Source organism: Calonectris borealis, chromosome 17 (genome assembly GCF_964195595.1).
Source record: "Calonectris borealis chromosome 17, bCalBor7.hap1.2, whole genome shotgun sequence".
Lineage (NCBI taxonomy): Eukaryota > Metazoa > Chordata > Aves > Procellariiformes > Procellariidae > Calonectris > Calonectris borealis.
The window spans coordinates 17284404-17301738 of NC_134328.1; the positions used below are offsets into that span (position 1 = coordinate 17284404).

Sequence of the window (17335 nt, forward strand, 5' to 3'; positions counted from 1 at the left end):
ACTTTTTTTAACAAGCGTGTCAGACGATACTGCTCTCCTACTAGGCAACTCTTCATTAAAACTTTATACTTTAGGAAGCCTCTCACGGAAGACACGCTCCAAGCGTCCCGCCTGTCGGACGGCAGCAGGCGGGAGGAATTTAGTAACTCAAAAGGATTTCCAGAGGGAGGAGAGTATCGAGTCCTGAACAAGCTCCCGACCAAAGAAGCCGGCATGCGACCAGACCTCGCTGCAGCACCGGGATGCTCGGAGCATCTCGAGCAACTGGTAGAAGGCGGCTGGGGCTCTGCGGGGCTGCTGCAGGGAACGATGGACAGCTGAGCGCAGGAGATACGGATAAACATCCAGTTTTGGCATGGAGTGCTTTGACCAGAGCCCTTGGGCTGCCCTGGCGCGGGCGCTCTGCAAGGGGCACCTCGGCCGGCTGGGCTCCAAGGAGCGCGCAGTTCACATGGGTTGGTTACTCACATTGAGTTGATTTCCTTGGGAAAGCTTTAGCAAGCCAGTGTGAACCCAGTAAAACACATTTGCTTCCAAAAGAAGAACTTTCATGGGTCGAGAGAAGAGGAAACTGAAGAGTGCTCAACACTTTGATTCACGCACATTCCCTTCCCCGTGCCAGTAATTTGCCTCTCCTCTCGCGACATGCTCCTTCTCTGCTCCGTGCTCCTCTCCTCTAACCGCCCGCTGCCCTCCTGGGTCGCCTGGGCCGCTCCATCGCCCTTCCCTGCTCAGCCTCGCGCGTGCTTCAGTCCTGGGTGGGAACGTGGGTTTGGCAGAGGGACTGACATGAGGCCTTTCACCCCAGCAGCATTAGCCGGTATTTTAGAGCTCCAGTACAGGACACAGACATTCACCACAGTGACAAAACCTCTTTTCAGTCCCAGAAAATGCCCACTGAAGTATGAGAGCCTGATGGAAATCCCAATCCCTGGCTGCTTCTTGACGGGTCTCGTTAGTAACCCTGGGTTTGGCTTGCTTACTCTTCGATTTCATCCCTTCTGATCTGCCAAAGTCTACCTGGTTTAGCCTTCTGCCGGCCCCGGGGACACTTGCATTCCTCACAAAAAGGAAGGGACTATTTGTGCTTTATTGCTCACCACTGAACCTTACAAAAGAAAGTAAAGGAGCCAAGAAGGGCCCCAAAGAAGACACCTGCTTCTGAAGAAAAACCACAGGGCATGAAAAATTGGAAGCATTTCCTAAGAGGGCAGAGAGAGACAGAGGATTTAGTGAGAACATCTTGATTTGCCTAAATACGCGAGTGTCTTATTAAATTACTGTCCTGTTGAATAATAGTGTTCAGCAAAGGGATCAAAACCGCGTCATTCTGGATTGTAAATGAGAGTTGGGAATTCAATGGTGAGGGATAAGCCACAAGCCCAAAATGTCCCAATGGGAGAATGGCAAAGTTCAGGGGGTTCGGAGAGACCCGGCCAGGCCACAGGTACAAGAGCCAGCGCTCACTCGGGGTGGAGGTTGCAGCCTGGTCCCAAAGAGCCGAACGCTGCTGATGCGAGCAGCTGCGTTACCATCAAAACACCCCTCCTCCTGCCACGGGCACAGCCCCGCCGCCGGGCCCTGCACAAGCAGAAGTGCCGCTGCCCGTCCCGCCGGACAGGGACGTGGTGCAGCGCAGGCAGGTTTCACATCCTCCCCGAGGCTGCCCGACTCCAGGGCTGGTGCTCATGAGTTACGAGCAGCAGTTTCTCAAAACTGCAGATCTGCAATAGAAACCGAAGTGCCACAATGTGCTGGACTAAAGAAAGCAGTGTCCCCGCTGTCCCTGCTGTCCCTGCCGCTGGCCACACAAGCAGCTAAAAGCCACCCCAGGGAGACCTGCCAGCACAAAAGCCCTTTCTTTCCTCCGGGGTGGGTTTCCAGTCCCCTTTCTTAAAGCAGCACCAATCTAGCCCGGGTTGTCCCTTGACTCCTCCACTCCCTTCCCGCTCTCCCAGCAGCGGCCGGGCTGGAGACAATGAGGGATTCAACCTCTTGAGCAAAAGCCGGTAACAGTCCAACCACCGAATCCTTCCAAGCACCACAGAGATGAACTCTGACCTGAACTTGTACTTCTACCACTTATTTACTTGCTCTTTTTTTTTAAACTAGCATGTTTCACAGAAGTAACACACCACCTCTCTTCACCAAACACTTCCTCTCACCCATCCCATGTGTGCCACCTTCAGCCCCTTCCAACCGCCTGCCCTGAGTGAGGAGACACCCACGTCCACCCCGCGCTCCCATCGCTGTCGGCTATTGCAGATTACACATTTCTTGCCTGGGGATCCAAGACGCTGCCTAAGGTGCAGCTTTCCAAGCACGGAAAGCTGCGACCTGTATTGCGAAGCCTTGGCATCCTTCCTGCGGCGGGGCAGCGCGCAGCCCGTCCTTCAGCACTAACGGGGCTCTCCTCATCACACGCGGGGAACTACAACCTGATGCCTTAGGAGAGAATTTGGTGACCTCTTTCTGGAGGAGCTGGGAGACGGGTCCCCGCACGAGGACCATCAGCTGTGAGCTGGAGAGGGCCCTGGCTGAGCAGGAACCCAGAGGCTAAATGGCAAGGACTGGGAGTCGGCACTGCTTCAAAGCCTGTCCTGATATGAAATCCATCCTACAGGTGGGACACCTGATCAGAAAGGACTGGTTAATGTTTAATAAGTCACAAAAACATGCTGCGGCAGAGGCGCAGAGCGCTTCCCTCCCGCTGGGGCACTCACCGTCCTCCTGGCCGTGCAGGTTCTGCGGGCTGCGCATGCTCTCGTCCTGGCTGGGGCTCAGGCTGGAGTTCAGGTGCTGGTCAGCTGAGATCCATGTGGAGTCGTTCATATCAAAGTCCTCGCTGCTCACCGATGTCTCATCCTGGAGGCAAGCAGGAAAGGGTTAACTCGCTGAGCTATTTTCTTTCCTCCTTTCTCTGGCTTTAACATCTCCTCACTGCACTCCTTCCTAAAAACAATTCGGTTGGCAGCTCCTGCCCCCCAAGAACGCTTGCTGGCCCCTCGGCACTCCCCAAGGCCACGGCGAGGAGCCCTTCCCTCCGGTCAGGCTAGGTGGCTGCCCCAGCGGGGACGGCCGGGCTCTGCTTCCTGCCTGAAGACGTGCCTGAGCAATGGCACTGTCTCTAATTGAGGACAATTAGAAAGAGCTCGCATCCTGTAGGAGCGGATGGCTGAGCCCTGGAGTTTACCCTTTAATCTCCATCCACCCCAGCGTGTTTCTGGCGAGGCAGCGGCGTGAGGGACCTGGGGACAGGGTGCAACTCCATTGAAACGGCTCCATAAAACACCTCGGACTTTTTTGAAATCAAATCATCTGCTGCAATGGGAATCACCAGAGGACTGGCACCGGCAGCGAGTGGCCGGTGGGCAGATCCGGAGAGCGGCGTCGATGCCCATAGACCTGCGCTGCCTGATGCGGCAGAGGAGGCTCCTGGGGCACAGCCCCGAGGGAGTGCTCCTCCAGCCCTCTCCGAAGGGATACTGCCTCTGTACCCCCATCAGAAATGCCAATGTGCACCTTGGGACGGGGCTGGGGGAGCGAGGTCCCCGGCGAGGCAGGGATGCCCCAGCTCGGGCTGGGGAGCCTGGCCAGCCATCCGCTCCCCGACGGCATAGATGACATTCCTCTCTCCCACTCCTGCAGCTGAAAGGACATTTTCTCTCTCCCTCTCTCTCCCTTCTCGCTAACCTTTACAGTACTTCGAGACACAGCCCTTGGATCGCTTCCAGCGCCGGAAAGGTCAGCCATAGGATTTCAAAACCATCATCATAAAGGCAGCACTGAGATCCTGAATGAGAGGAGGGGTTGTGGGACCTCCCCGGGCTGAACTCTCCCAACACGCAGCTCGGGAGGAAGCAGATACGTGTCCCCGTATGAACACAGTCCCACTGGTGATCCCTTTATCTGCCTTCCTCTCCCCGCTCCCCTCCCAAAGCAATGGGCAGAGACTGCATCCAGAGCCCTGGGCTGCAGGGGAACACCAAAAACATTTCCAGAACCGCTTTCAACTGCACTTTCCTTTGATTGAAACATTTCAAAGGCTTGTAAACTCTCTGCTCTTATTTTTTTTTTTTCCTCCCGCTGGTCCTGAGATAAAATACAATCCCCGCTCCCTTTCCTTGTAAGAAGCAATTGGCAAGCACCCCTCCAACCTACGCCTGCGCCTCATAAAAACTGCCCTGTCTGGCCGCTGTTGGCTGACAGTTTTTATTGTGAACAAACAAATGTCTTTAAAGACAGGTTTGTGCTTTTCCTCCTCACTCCGCGTCCCTGCAGACACATCTGCTGGCTCAGGGCTCACGCCCGCCCCCAGCCCGCTCCCTCGATGTGCCTCCCGGGGAGTTTCCTGGAATTTACGGCTTGTGAAACACCACACACACGGACAGACGGACGGATGGGGCTCGGCAGCCCCACGCCCGCCCGCCACCAGGATGGGGACGCCCCGACCCCCAGACCCGCCTGCGCTGCCAGCCAGGTGCCCCCTGCAGCCCCCCATGCCCAGGTCAGGCAGAGCAGGAGAGGTGGGAGGCAGGGGGGAGGCGCGGCATCCCCCGGCTCAGCACAGCACCGCTGCCACACCAGCCACGAAGCAATCCTGCCTCTCCAGAAACTCCATCTTGTATGTACAGGTCTCCCTGTTGCAAACTATAAATAGTCTCTTTATTGTAAGCATTTGCAGGGAGGCAGCCACCCTAATATCTGGCCTTCTTCACAAGGCTTACTCAAGATTACTGTCAGAGCTTAAGAGACAAACACAAATGCCAAGGTCCTTGCTGCCCACAGTCTCTCACCTGTCCGGTGAGGTAGAGGAGCCCTCGGAGCGACCCGCAATGTTTTTGGAAAGCATCTGGCTGAGGCATAATGCCTGAGGGGCTCAGCTATGGAGGAAGCCCAGCCTCAGCACCCAAACCGCAACCCGGGAGGCATCACAGTCTCTATGCACTCGCACATGGTGGAAAAGCGGTGACATGAAGGATGCCTCGCTCGCATGCACATGCTATGTAAAGTGCTTTATAAATGTGTACAGTTCTCTCGAAGTGCAATAACATTCACCTATTATTAGAAATACTCTGTGTATCAAACCAGAAACTGATAAGCTATAAATGACCCAAGTCAAACGAGGCTGTCACACGTTCATGACTGCAGGATCCAGCCACCAGCAGAAAGCGCAGGCTGCTGCTGTGGGACCCTGCCAGGCGGCCCCGTCCCTGTGTCCCCAGTGTCACCCCCTGCTTTCCAGCCAGGGCCTGCTGCTTTCCAGCACTAACACCCTTGGCCGAAATGCCAATGGGACAAACCTCCCGGCAGCGCGCAGCTCCCGCAGCACAGCCCACCCCACGGAAATGCAAAGCCGACCGTGCAGGCAGTGTCGGGGTGAACCCTTCACGGCAGAGGAGAGCAGCTGAAGCCAGCGACAGGAACTGCCGAGAGAGCATCTCTGCTGCCTGCTGGCTTGGGGCAGCCCCTGCAGCGCTGCCCACGCTGTGGTGCCCCGGGAGCTCCTCACACCTTTGCGCCTCCTCCCTAAAGCAAGAGAAAGACCTCGACCTTGAGCGCGGCTCTGGCCATCCCGGTCATTGCGGCTCTGGCAGCCCCCGCTGCCCCTCGGCTGCATCCCTCACTGCTCGCTGGGACACCAGAGGCCACTAGCAAGCTCTCGCCTCAGGACACCCCTCGGAGACCAAAGGCTGAGCGTTGTGACCTCCTCACTGCTGCCATCAGCGCCAGCAGTGACTCCTGGCACTGTCCCCCTCACGCCAGGGACAATCCCCGGGACAGGAGGCCCCGGCAGCAATGCCCGGAGCCCTGACTGCCCAGCCCCGGCCCAGGAGCAGCCCCATTTCAGTCTGCTGGAGCGGTGGGACGGCAGCACAGCACACGTCCCAGCACCAAAACATGGAACACCAGAGCGGGATCAAAATTTCTGGCTGGCTGGGCAGCTCTGAATTTCCCCTGGATGCCAATAACCTGGCTGAAGGCTGAGCCTCGAAGCAGGCTCCACCGTCCAGCCAAACAAGGAAGCGTTTCTCAACAGCAGCAACAGCTACGACTCGGAGCAATACGGTAAATCTAATCTACCCTTCCACCCTCTTTTGGCTTGCAAGTCAGGCAGCTCATTCTTTTTCCTCTCTGGGTTCTCAGGAGAATTCTCTCTGCTAATTTCTTCTTTCCTGTAAACAAACTTCAAATGAAACTTTCATTAGAAAACAGAATGCAATCCATTACCAGTGCCTGTCTCAGGACCGGCTGCCTTTTCCCCAGTTCCACGCCACTCGTGGCACAGATGGAAGTGGCAGTGGCTGCGCCAACCAGCCAGCCCAGAGCGGAACCCCGAACCCCGGCACCGCCGCTGCCGCCCTCCTCCTTCCTGCCTTTCCCAGCTCTCCCAAGAGATCTCCTCACCCCGCAGTAAAGTCCCATCGCTTTGTTTCCAACGTTCAAGGGATTGAGCGATCAAGGGTCAGGCAGCGTGCGTGCAGCTCCTCTTCTGCAAGGGGAAGTCGGATCCTGCTGGTGCATTCACAGGCCACACCCAAACATCGGAGCAGGGCTCCCGGCACCGCGCAGGGTTTGGAAAACAACATCCCTGCTCCTCTCCTTATCTACAGTCCAACATTCACAGCTGCTCTGCAGACACTTGCAGCCAATATTTTCTAACCGGCTAAGGCAGACACTCGCATGTGCAGGACCCACACTCTGCATTTCTGTCCCACTTTCCTTTCACCAATCTTCGAGCACCGCGTGTGCACACATCTGCTGAGCCTCTCAACTTCCCTCCGAGTTAGAAAAGTATTCTTCCTATTATAGAGCTGGAAACCCCGGGTACTGACAGCTGCCCTGGCCGGTCCAAGAACACAGCTGGCAGATCCAGGAACACAATCAAGACCTCCGGACTGCAAGGCTTTAACTGCTAGACAATGTTTCTTCACCGGCGGCTCTCCTTCCTGGAGAACAACTCCCATAGAGCGGGCTGGAGCAGGGCAGGGGGGAAGCTACTCTTATAACCGTACCTCGTAAACATATGCAAGGCTATCGGTGACCTGCTTATTTTACAGCCAGGCTCAGTTTCTCGGGGACTGCCTTGCAAGTCTCTCTCCAGACATTTACAGGCTGTGCCTCACGCTTAATATTCCAGGCTCTGAGTCTCGGGATGGTTTATTTTCTCTCTTGGAGTCCTTTTATTTTAAAACGTGTCATTTCATGCCACAGCCTACTATCCCGATGGGATTTTCCTCCATGGAGCAGGAACCGAAGCTGTGCGCCATGCAACCTCCCCAGCACGCAGCCACGCTCAGCTTCCCACCAGAAGCAGCCGTGTTTTTAGAGTCAACAAAAGGCAACGCGTGACCGCCAGCCCCCGGAGCTGCTCCACCGCCGTGCCAGCCGCAACCTGCCTGGCACAGGCAGCCCCCAGACCTGCCAGCCCCGGCCGGGGCAGAGCACTGCCAGCCGCGGCAGCGGCACGGCGCTCGGGGACGAGCTCTCAGGAAGGCAGCCTCATCTCCGTCTCAGCAACTGTTTAAACCCAGTCCTCTGAGCATGCCAAGAAGGTATTGAACCAGATTTGACCCTAACTTAACCAGTTCAGCACAGAGAAAAGCTTACTAATGGAAGATAAAACACTCCAGGTCAAAGATTGATACTGCAGCCACAAATACTTGGTGGTCACTGCTTCAAAGAGCCCGAGAAGCCTTAAAGCAGAAGGGTGTACGCTGGCTGTGGTGGCAGCGGGCTGTGACTGCGCTGCCTACTCGTGTGTGCAATTCACACACCAAACAGAACATCCCCAGCGCTCTTTGTCAGGTCACTTACGTCCTTATTTACTGCAATTTCTGCTGATTTCTACAGGACGCGGCAAAAACGAGTATTTGTTAGTTCCCAAAAACGGGCAAAAGAGTTAATTTAAAAGGCAAACGGCAAATGGAAGAGGAAGGGAGGGTCATCACCTCCTCCCCTCTCCCCCTTCTCTAAGAGCTCTTCTTCTGGGAAACCCCCCCGAGGAGTGTTCCCATCGCCCCAAAGTGGAGGGATGCCGCGCGGGGTGCAGGAGGCGGCCCCGGCAGCCCCTTCCCGCAGCTCCTGCTGTTCAGCGGGGAGGTGCTGAACGCGGGGGCCGCCGGGCCGGGGGGGGGACCCGGGCGGCCCGTCCCCGTCGCCCCCCCAGTACCCCGCACCCGCCTCCCCAGCACCTGAACTTGCTCCCAGCTGGGCAGGCGTTTGCTTTTCCACGCGAGGCGGGGATGGTGTCTTGATACCCATAAACCGCGCGGAGTGAAAGGGCACTTTGCGCTTTCACGAGCACCGGGAAGCTCTTTCACGAGCACCGGGGGGCCCGGCTTTGGAGGAGGGGGCCGAGCGGAGCAGCACTGCGGGGCGAGCGGACGGGGGTCCCCCCGCCGCCGGCGGCCGCGGGACCCGGCGTTTCCCCCGGTGGGACGCGGTGCCCACGCGCGTCTCCCCGCGGCAGCGAGGTGCCGGGAGCCGGGCGAGCGTCCCCGTCCCGCCCCCCGCGCCCCTCCGCCCGCAGGTAAATAAATACACCGCGATGGAGACCTGCCCGCGCGTGTGCGCGGAGCCGGGGCTGGCGCACGGGGCTCAGCGTGCGGCGGGGATTGACACGTAAGTAGGGCTTTACCTCCAGGGAGGCGGCTATTTCCAGCACAATCCCCGCCGGGGCCGGGGCCGGGGCCGGGGCGGCGATGGCGGCGGCGGCGCGGGGCCGGTGCCCGGGAATTGATGGGGCCGGAGCGCTCCCGCTGCCGCCTCCTCCCACTTTCTTCTGCGCTTTTGTGCTCTTCCGGGGAAGCGGGAGCCGCGCCGGGCGCGGGGAAGGACGCGCCAACCTCCCCCCCCGCCGCCGGCCAGCCGGGCGGGCGACCCGCAACTTCCCGGGGAAGCGGGGCGGCGCGGCCGCTCCCCCCGGAGTTGGGGCAGGGCCCGCGGCCGCCCCCCCCCCCGCCCCGCCCCGCCCCGCCCGCCCTCCCCCCCCCGCAGCGCCGCGGCCGCGTGGAGCCCCCGCGCCCCGCGCATCCCCCCCCGCCCCGGGGCCGGGGGCCGGTGCCGGAGCCCCGCGGGCGGGCGCCTACCTGGAGCGGGGCCTGGGGCCTGCCGGCCTGCGCCAGCCCGGCGGCGCGGCTGGGAGCGCGGGGCGGAGGGACGGAGGGACGGAGGGAGGGGGCCCGGGCTGGCGGCGCTCCGGAGAGGCTGACAACCAGCTGCTGCCCGGGGAGAGGGGCCGGCGCTGCGGAGCGCGTCACTCCCGGCTCCCGGGGGGGGGGCCGGGGAGGCGGAGGGGGGCGAGCGGGGCCCGGCCGCGGGCGGAGGGGGCGGGGGCGGCGGGGGAAGGGGAGCGGGGCCGCGGGGGGCGGGCGCACCGGGCCGGGCGCGGCGGGGGGCCGCGCCTGGAAGAGCACATTGTGGAGGGCCGGGGAGGGCCCTTCCTCCGGGAGGAAGAGACAATGTCCAGGGCCGGGCGCCTGCTGGAGAGCAGCGAGAATGCACGGCCGGCGGCACGGCTCGGTACGGCTCGGCACGGCACGGCCGGGGGGGATGCAACCCGCCCGGGCATCCTCCGCTCGGCACGGCCCGGGGGGGCTGCAACCCATCCGGGGACCCTCAGCTCCGCACGGCTCGGCACAGCACGGGGGGGCTGCAGCCCGCCCGGGGACAGCCGGCTCGGCACGGCCCGGTGACCCGCAGCCCGCCCGGGGACAGCCGGCTTGGCACGGCCCCGGGAGCTCAGGGCCGGGCAGCGCCGGGGTTTGGCCGTGCCGCGGGGCGCAAGTTACGGCAGCCCGGCAGTAAGTCCCCGGGGAGCGGGGTGGGCGCCCCGCGGCCCCCTTCCCCTGCGCTCGGGGGGTGCAGCGGTGCCTAGGCCCCGCGCTGCCTCCTCTGCTGAATCCTTTTGTTTCAGAGATTCTCCCTATCGCACCGCGGGAGCAGAAGAGGACCCCGCTCTGCCAGCAGCAGCATCACTCAACGCCGCAGCCTCTGTCTGAACGTCGGATCTCGACTGTCGTTAGATCAGTGGCTCTTCAGGGCAGCTCCTCGACAGCAAGGCTGCCCACCGAGCTCGGCCGTGCCCCCAGCACGGCCCTGTGCAGGGCACCGTGCCGCCAGGTCCCTGGGAGGGATGGGGATGCTGCGACCCGGCTGCGGGTGGGCAGCGCGTGGTGTCCTGGCATCCCCCAGGACGGTGCCCGCTCCCAGGCAGGGCCCCAAGGGCAGCAGGTCGGTGACCTCCCACCTGGCTGGGGATCGCCGCGATGGGCGCCAGCGTCTCGGCATCCCTCTCCCCAGCCCATTTCACATCTCTCGCTGTTTAGTGGTTATGAAGGAAATTTTTACGAAATAAACCAAGTGTAACGGATTCAGTGGCGGAGCCTGTGGTAGGCCGGTGCCAGAGCCAAGGATGGGAACTGCCACATTCGTGTTTATGGCTTGTTAGTGCGGATTTCCAATTATGATGTTTTCTACTCCAGCGTTAACCACTTCACTGCCAGGGAAAGCGTGCAAGGGAGGAGGGGCGGCTCGGGAAGATCTGAGGCCGGAGGTGAAAATGGGTATCGCTCCGTATTGCATTTCCATCTCCTCCAGGTTGATCTATGGAGCCAGAGGCTGAAGGGCGAGAGCGGAGCCCCGGGGGCCTCCCGCGCTCCCGCAGGAAGCGGTGGCTGGGAGGCCAGCGGGCTGCGAGCACCCAGCCGCAGGGGCCTGCGCTGCGCTCACTTCCAGCTCAATGGCTGCTGCTCCTCCCTGAAGCTAAAATAAAATCCTGACCATTTAAGGTGAACAGGAGACTTGCCGTGGACCTCAGTGGAGCGGGCTTTTAACCCCTTCCCATTGCTGGGCTTTGTTTATTCCTTGCGCTCCCTTCGGCTTCGAGCTAGACCAGCTTAAAGCCATTTAGGAGAGCACATCCCCCGGGAGCAAGGCGCCTGCCCCTCCATTTGGAGAGCTCGCCGGGGACACAAACCAGCCAGGGTGTGAGTTTGAAGCACAGTCACTATTCTGTGCTGCCTCACCATGTGGACACTCCTATTTTCTACTAAGTGCCTTTGTGTGGGTTAGGTTAATCCACTTTGGAAATGGATTAACCTAAATTTCACATTGGCAAACTTAGTGCCAAACAGCCCCGTCCACACAGGGAGCGAGGGAGGAACAGCAATTCAGCGATAGCTGCTGGGCAGGAGCTTTTCCCCATGCAGGGGAGGGGTCCTGACCCCAAGGGGGGTCACCGCTGTTACAAGTGGGGTCATGAGCCCGACAGAAATGCAATTGTTTGTGCCAGCGCTCAGGGTCACGAGGCTGGCAGAAGTGGGGCTCACTGGCGGAAGAGGGGCTGCCTCCAGAAACAGCTAGGGAAGCTTTGGGAAACAGCACGCCAAGCTCCTTTCTAGTGGGTATTTTTCGGATTCAAATTATCTAGGGGGAAATAACTGGCAATTAGGTATAGAATTGGTAATAATAATTTATCAAGTTGTCAGGAACAGGGGTAAGTGCCTTATGGGATTACATGTTAAAAAAACCCCACCATAATAAACCAGTACTACTGTTATTATATCATATATAAAATATACATCAAATATATTATTTATAAGTCGCTTCCTTCCCTCTCTCCTCGCAACGTGTTCATTACTTCTGGTCCCTGCAAACCCCTTCACACGGACACAGATCTGCCCATGCAGAAAACCCGGGGCTCCCTGCCAGGCTGTGCTTGCCCCGACAGGGTCCCATCGGATGCCACCAGAGCCTGAGCTGCAGGTCTAGAGAAAAGCCATGCCCTGGCTGTAACGGCCCCTGCACCGCAGCCTGCCTGCATACCAGGCAGTGATGTTTCCAAGGGCACCGCTAACGATGCCCTGACCTCATCTGTCGTAATTTCCTAAGGCAAGGCACTGCAAGAATACCAGGGCTGCTGTCAAACCCAGGAATAAACTACATTTAAGGCACTTTGTAGGAGCTTAATTGCATAGTTGTGTTGCTGATGAGTGTGGGCACAGTGATCTAGTGGTGAGAGCAGGGGACTGCAGGACAGCAGGATCTGGCCATCATGCCAGAGGAGTCACTGACTCATGCGCGACCTTGTGCGAGTCACTTGATGTTCTTGTGCCTCTGAAAAGTAGGTTAAATAACAAATGGGACCTCCTGCATTGGGTCCTCTGTGACCATCAAACCCTACTGAGTAATAAGCATTAAAATGCAAATCTCTCAGGGGCGAGACCAGTAAGGAAAGGGGGGCAAGAGGGACGGTGCTGCAGAAGAGTTGCCGAAGGAGGGCCCCAGCCACGTGGCACGAGGGGGATATACAGCTTTTATCAACAACATATTTTAACTTATCTGGCAGCCAGAGCAGAGACAGGAAAAGAAGGAGAGTAAGGATTGGGAAACTTTATTATAGACCAGATTTGTTGTGGGCTGAGGGCTGTATTCCCACTTCATCTTGGTCGCTCCTTCTGTAAAAGTAGCAGTTGTTAGCATCTGGCATATGCATGAATAAAAGGGTTTTTCTTCCCAGGAGCCAAGACCAAGAGATGGAAAGGAAACACAGCTCTGTACTTCATGGGGTACACCAGTCACTGCCAAGTAAAGGAGCAGGAAAGGAGTTGTTTCTGTGGATGGAATTTGCCTTCCTCTGGAGTACAGGGAATGGGTGTTTGAAGGGACGGGTCAATCACGGTCAAATATGCCCTAACATTTCTTGCCAAAGCCTGAACCCACAGCATCAGCAGGAACATCTGCATTACGTTATACATTAAGGATGACCCTCACCCAAGAGCTTCTCTCTTGGCTACCCAAATCAGAATCGAGTCAACATAAACAGAACCACCACCAAACCCATTTTTGGCCATTCTCGAGCCATACCAGTTTCAGAATCCATCTTTATGAGTAAAACCGACTCCTCAGATATACACACACTCCTTTTGCACACGCAAGGCTCATGATGTGGGTCTTAGGAGTCTGTGCAACCAGGCAAGGTGCAAGCCTGCCTGCACAGGTTTAACAGCAGCGGAAACAAAAGCAAGTACATGATTCAAGGTTAAAAAGCTGAACCACACAGCTTCATCTTCTATAATAACGGAAATCATTAATAATAGTTCGCGCTCTCAAAGTAGTTGCCATCCAAGCTCTTGAAGAGCTTTATTAGTGAGAGAGACCTCAGAAGTCTCTCTAAGGTATTATCCCCTTTTTAAAGGGAGAAGGCAATTAAGAAACAGCCATTTGTGTGACTTGATCAAAGTCAACATACAGCACGTCAGCACCTGAGCTTGGGAGATGAGGCAGAAAACCTCACCGTGCAAAGCTTTCCACAGTACAGGATAAATTTAACTGGATCCATGAGACTATTCCATGGATGTTAAATGCTTTCATCAACGTGCGGTACAGGTCTTTACATTTTCCCCCGGGAATGTTTCCTAACCCCGCTTTACGGGACCTGAACCAAAACTTTGTTTCCAGCTCTATGGGACCAGCTGCCTTTGATGCTGGTTACCGCACAGGGAACGGGCAGCGTCTCTCCTCACCAAATATGGGAGGTACTTGCAAGAAATGATGAATTAAAGAAAGATAATGTGGTTTCTGGCCCCACTCATTCAGTGTTCCCAGAAACAGGCTAAAGCAGCTCAGCTTTAGTAGGCTCCTCGGACTGCACCGCTGGATGACGTGCACCGGGGGCTAGGTATGGGCGGTGGAGTGCAATCAGCCCTAATTACCCACGGGTGGATCAGCCCCAGTGCAGAAGAGCCTTGCTGCGGAGCGAGCAGGGAACCTGCACGGGCTTTGTGTCGGCCAGCCAGTGCGGGACCCGATGGCCCACTCCGTGCAGTGCTGAGCTCCACGGAGTCACTGTCACCACCCCAGGGGACTCCACACTCCCCAGCCAAGTGCCACCGACCCGTCCTTCCTCCCGCCGCAGGCGCCTACCGCCCCGTTCACACCTGGTCTGCCATGCCCTGCTCCTGCTCGATCCGACCCAGCCCTCACTAGCATGACAACCACAGCTCCACCGAGAGTGAGATAAACTTCTAAACATCCCCCAGCCACTTCTCCAGGACCTTAGTTAAGCTGCACAACATCACAGGGAAGGGAACAGAGAGTGGGAAAGGGATTCTCTCTACCGGTGCACAGCTACCAGTGAGGAAGTCGGACCGGACCAGTCACACACAGCAACTAAATACACCCGAGCAGTTAGGGAGGATGAATTGTGCCTAGCGTCGCTGGAATGGGGCAATGCCACCTCCTTTCTTACAGAAAATAATGTGGTTTTCCCCAAAACTGCAAAGAGTCAGGGCCTTGGCATCACATCTCATTTGAAGATGAAAGCTGCAGTGGCAGGATTTATCCCAGCCAGCCCAAGTTGGGGTCTCAAATTGTTTGCTTGCATTGAGTGTTGCATTAAACAAAGACAAAGCTCACCTGTACTGCAGCTACGCTGGGAAAAATACTGAAAGATCTACAAAACGGGAAATAAAAGCTCTTAAGTTTTTACTAGCTGGGAATGTCTGAGTTAATTCCAATAACAAAAATGAGTTGACCTTCACTGAAAGCAAGCCATTCACACGAGTCTGAAACCAGGCTAAATGGTTTGATCATCTGACCTCCTGCATCTCATGAGCCATTAAGGCCAAGGATGAAAGTTTTGCTAAACTATCTTTGCTAGTAAGGAACACTGTTATGACGGCCGGACCTGCCTCCCCAGCTTTTGCCTGGACAAAGTCTGTCATTTAGGGCAGAATTTAAATTTCTCAGGCAAAGCCCGCTTCTGCCAGCAGAAGCTGCATCTCCACTAGAGGGCTTTGCTGATGCAGATCCACCAGCAAGCCTTTATCGCATAGCTTAAATCTGTATTTCAAACAGCTACGGTCACGGTGCCTCACTGTGTGTACGGCCAATATTCCCTTTTCTTCTGTGTGTAAGGGTGTGTTTAGGGAACTTCTCTAGTGCTCAAAAATGTCTTAAAAATAAACATCAGGGAACAAAGATCTTCCCAAGCCAAGGCAAGGCCTCTTGAATGAGAGTTATCTCATCAAGTTGATTTAGAAGTATTTATTCCTGAAGATGTTTAACACCCTCTTTAATGGACTGGGAAGTACCTTATCATCCTCATGTGATGCAAACGCATCATCACACTTCCTTCCAAATACTGACTGCATGTTTCTGCCTTCTCTGCACATCTATGAACATATACAGCGTTTCTTTGGGATCCCTATCAAACAGATAAATCCAGGTCCTGGATCTTGCACAGCAGCTGCCAGCTCTGCCAGATTTGGTTCTGGTCTGTGGACGATGTGAAATGAGATGTCTGCAATTCTCACAAGTGAACTTAAAGACTGAAAATGAAAATCTAGCATGCCCGCTTCTGCAGCCGCTCGCTCCCCTCCGTGCCTCTGCTCTGCCTCCCCCATGCCAGTTCTGCCCCCCGGGATTAGCATGGAGATGGATCCGAAGCAGAAGGAAGCAAGCGAGGGGAAGATGTGTCTTAGCTGTTCTGGTGATATCAGAGCCTTCTGAGACACTGAAGTGATCAAACGCAATAACGTGTGGACCAGGGAGAAGGCAGAGTGGAAGGAGGAGGACTTAACATTGCAAACCAGCCTCTGGTCACGAGGCTTCGTCAGCTCCCAAATCCCACAGAGGCGGCTCGATCCTCACCAGCATTAGAGGAAGCCAACTCCCTGTACATCCATGGGATTTGAACCCCTGCGTCCCCCTTCCAGGATTACCCTGCTGTTTGGGTTAAAACATTGCTTGAAATCGTGTTTTGAAAACCACTTCACATCCACGCACCGCCACACGCTCCAGGTTTACAGGGAAATTACTGGACGGATGGAGTGTGTGACGGTGCAGGACAAGGCTCTGTCCCTCTCAAACACTTGCAAGTCTGTAGCAAAGCCATAGCAACAAGAAAAGCGCTCGTGTTATTTCCCACCCAAGAGCAGCTCCTGCCATTCACTGATTGCATGACCTTCCGTCAGCAGCCATTGAAGCAACCTTTGAAAATGCTTCTGCATCATTTAAACCTGGTTACTCGGCCCTGGACTGTGTCTGCCAAAGTAGCAGCAACATCTCCAGAGCAGAGAGCAAGTTTGGCATTTCATGGATTTCTTCTTTTAAAATCCTCATGTTCCACCAGCCACCAGTGGAAATCATGCCCAACAGCGTGGCATGAAAAATAAATCCATGGCTGCATTTGAATAAGACAGAAAAGATTGTCTGGAAAATGACTCGAATAACCAATCATTTAAAATCCTAATATTTATCGTTTGAAAACGGAAGGATCATTATAGATAAATATCAAATACCTTTTTTTCATTCCTTTTTGCTGCTAAATTGGGAAGGTCAGGAGTTCAGAGACGCTTTAAGGCCTCAGCAGACACCCTGAAATGTGGCTAATTCGGCACTCTGTGGAAAGGGTAAGGGGCTTGATTTTTCTCACACGTGAGAATTGGTATAAAATGGGAATGAAGGAAGGCTCACACCCAGACCTCCAGCATGTTATAGTGAACCCAGTTTAAGCAACATGGGTCACAGTTGTTTTCCGTCATGCCAGAATAAATGTACTGACTCCAAGAAATATATTGAAATATATTCGGCAGGAACTCTTCATTCTGTGAGCAACCATGTAAAGAGCTCGTCTCCTGACTGTTTTTTGTCCCCAAGCAGAGATAAAATGCTTTCTCTAAGGTTCTTCTGGCTGTGCTTCCTTGTGGAGACACTGCTGCCCTAATACTGACGTGCTTAACAGCACTAATAAATTACAGTTACATGCACACTTTTTTTTCCTGAATAATGAAGTTAAAAGGCCACTTTGGCATAAATTCATTCATTGTTACCCCAAGTGAAGCAAGTTCCTCCTGGTGCTGCTGCATACAAATAATTGCTTTTGGCAAAAGCCAAGTTGAACACAAGTCCGTTGCTTAATTTATTTCTATTATCACCATCAAATGTTAGCGAGCGCAAGGCAGTAAGGGGGCATGGCAGCAAAGCTGAGCTAGAAAGGAACCACTATCGTTTTGTAAATGTGGATATATAAAAACCATGCGGTGGATATTTGTGTAGCGCAAACAAGCTGCTTTGCACTTGTAGCAAAGTCAGAATTACTTCTATCATCTTTAGAGGACTTCTGCAGTTTGTTGACGCCTGGAACCCCAACAGCTGCAACTCCCTAACTCTAAAGCCCCCTCCCTGGGGAGAGGGAGAGCAGCAGCCCGTGTTTCACAGCCCATGCTCCACAAAGACTGCCAGGATCCTCCAAGAAAAAAGGACGGTACTGTTGTGTTTCCAGTGCAAAGTATGAAGAAGGAAAAAAATAGCAGGGGAATGCTTGGTG

General features: G+C 55.7%; 1 protein-coding gene across 7 annotated transcripts in view; it reads right to left on the bottom strand.

The window, feature by feature from the left end:
* NOL4L (nucleolar protein 4 like) overlaps positions 1-17335 on the bottom strand; it is a 65304-nt gene that overhangs the window by 19442 nt on the left and 28527 nt on the right. Inside the window, exons 1-2 of one of the 7 annotated variants that reach the window (XM_075166921.1) lie at positions 9093-9209; positions 2724-2865 (exon numbers count right to left, since the gene is read on the bottom strand). In XM_075166921.1, coding sequence (XP_075023022.1) covers positions 2724-2832 — 109 coding nt within the window. In that variant the 5' untranslated portion in view covers positions 2833-2865; positions 9093-9209. Of the gene's footprint in view, positions 1-2723; positions 2866-6084; positions 6105-6408; positions 6530-7611; positions 7620-8195; positions 8276-8641; positions 8879-9092; positions 9210-17335 lie in introns of those variants that run through there. The other 6 variants (XM_075166919.1, XM_075166920.1, XM_075166923.1 and 3 more) reach the window with 6 other exon arrangements.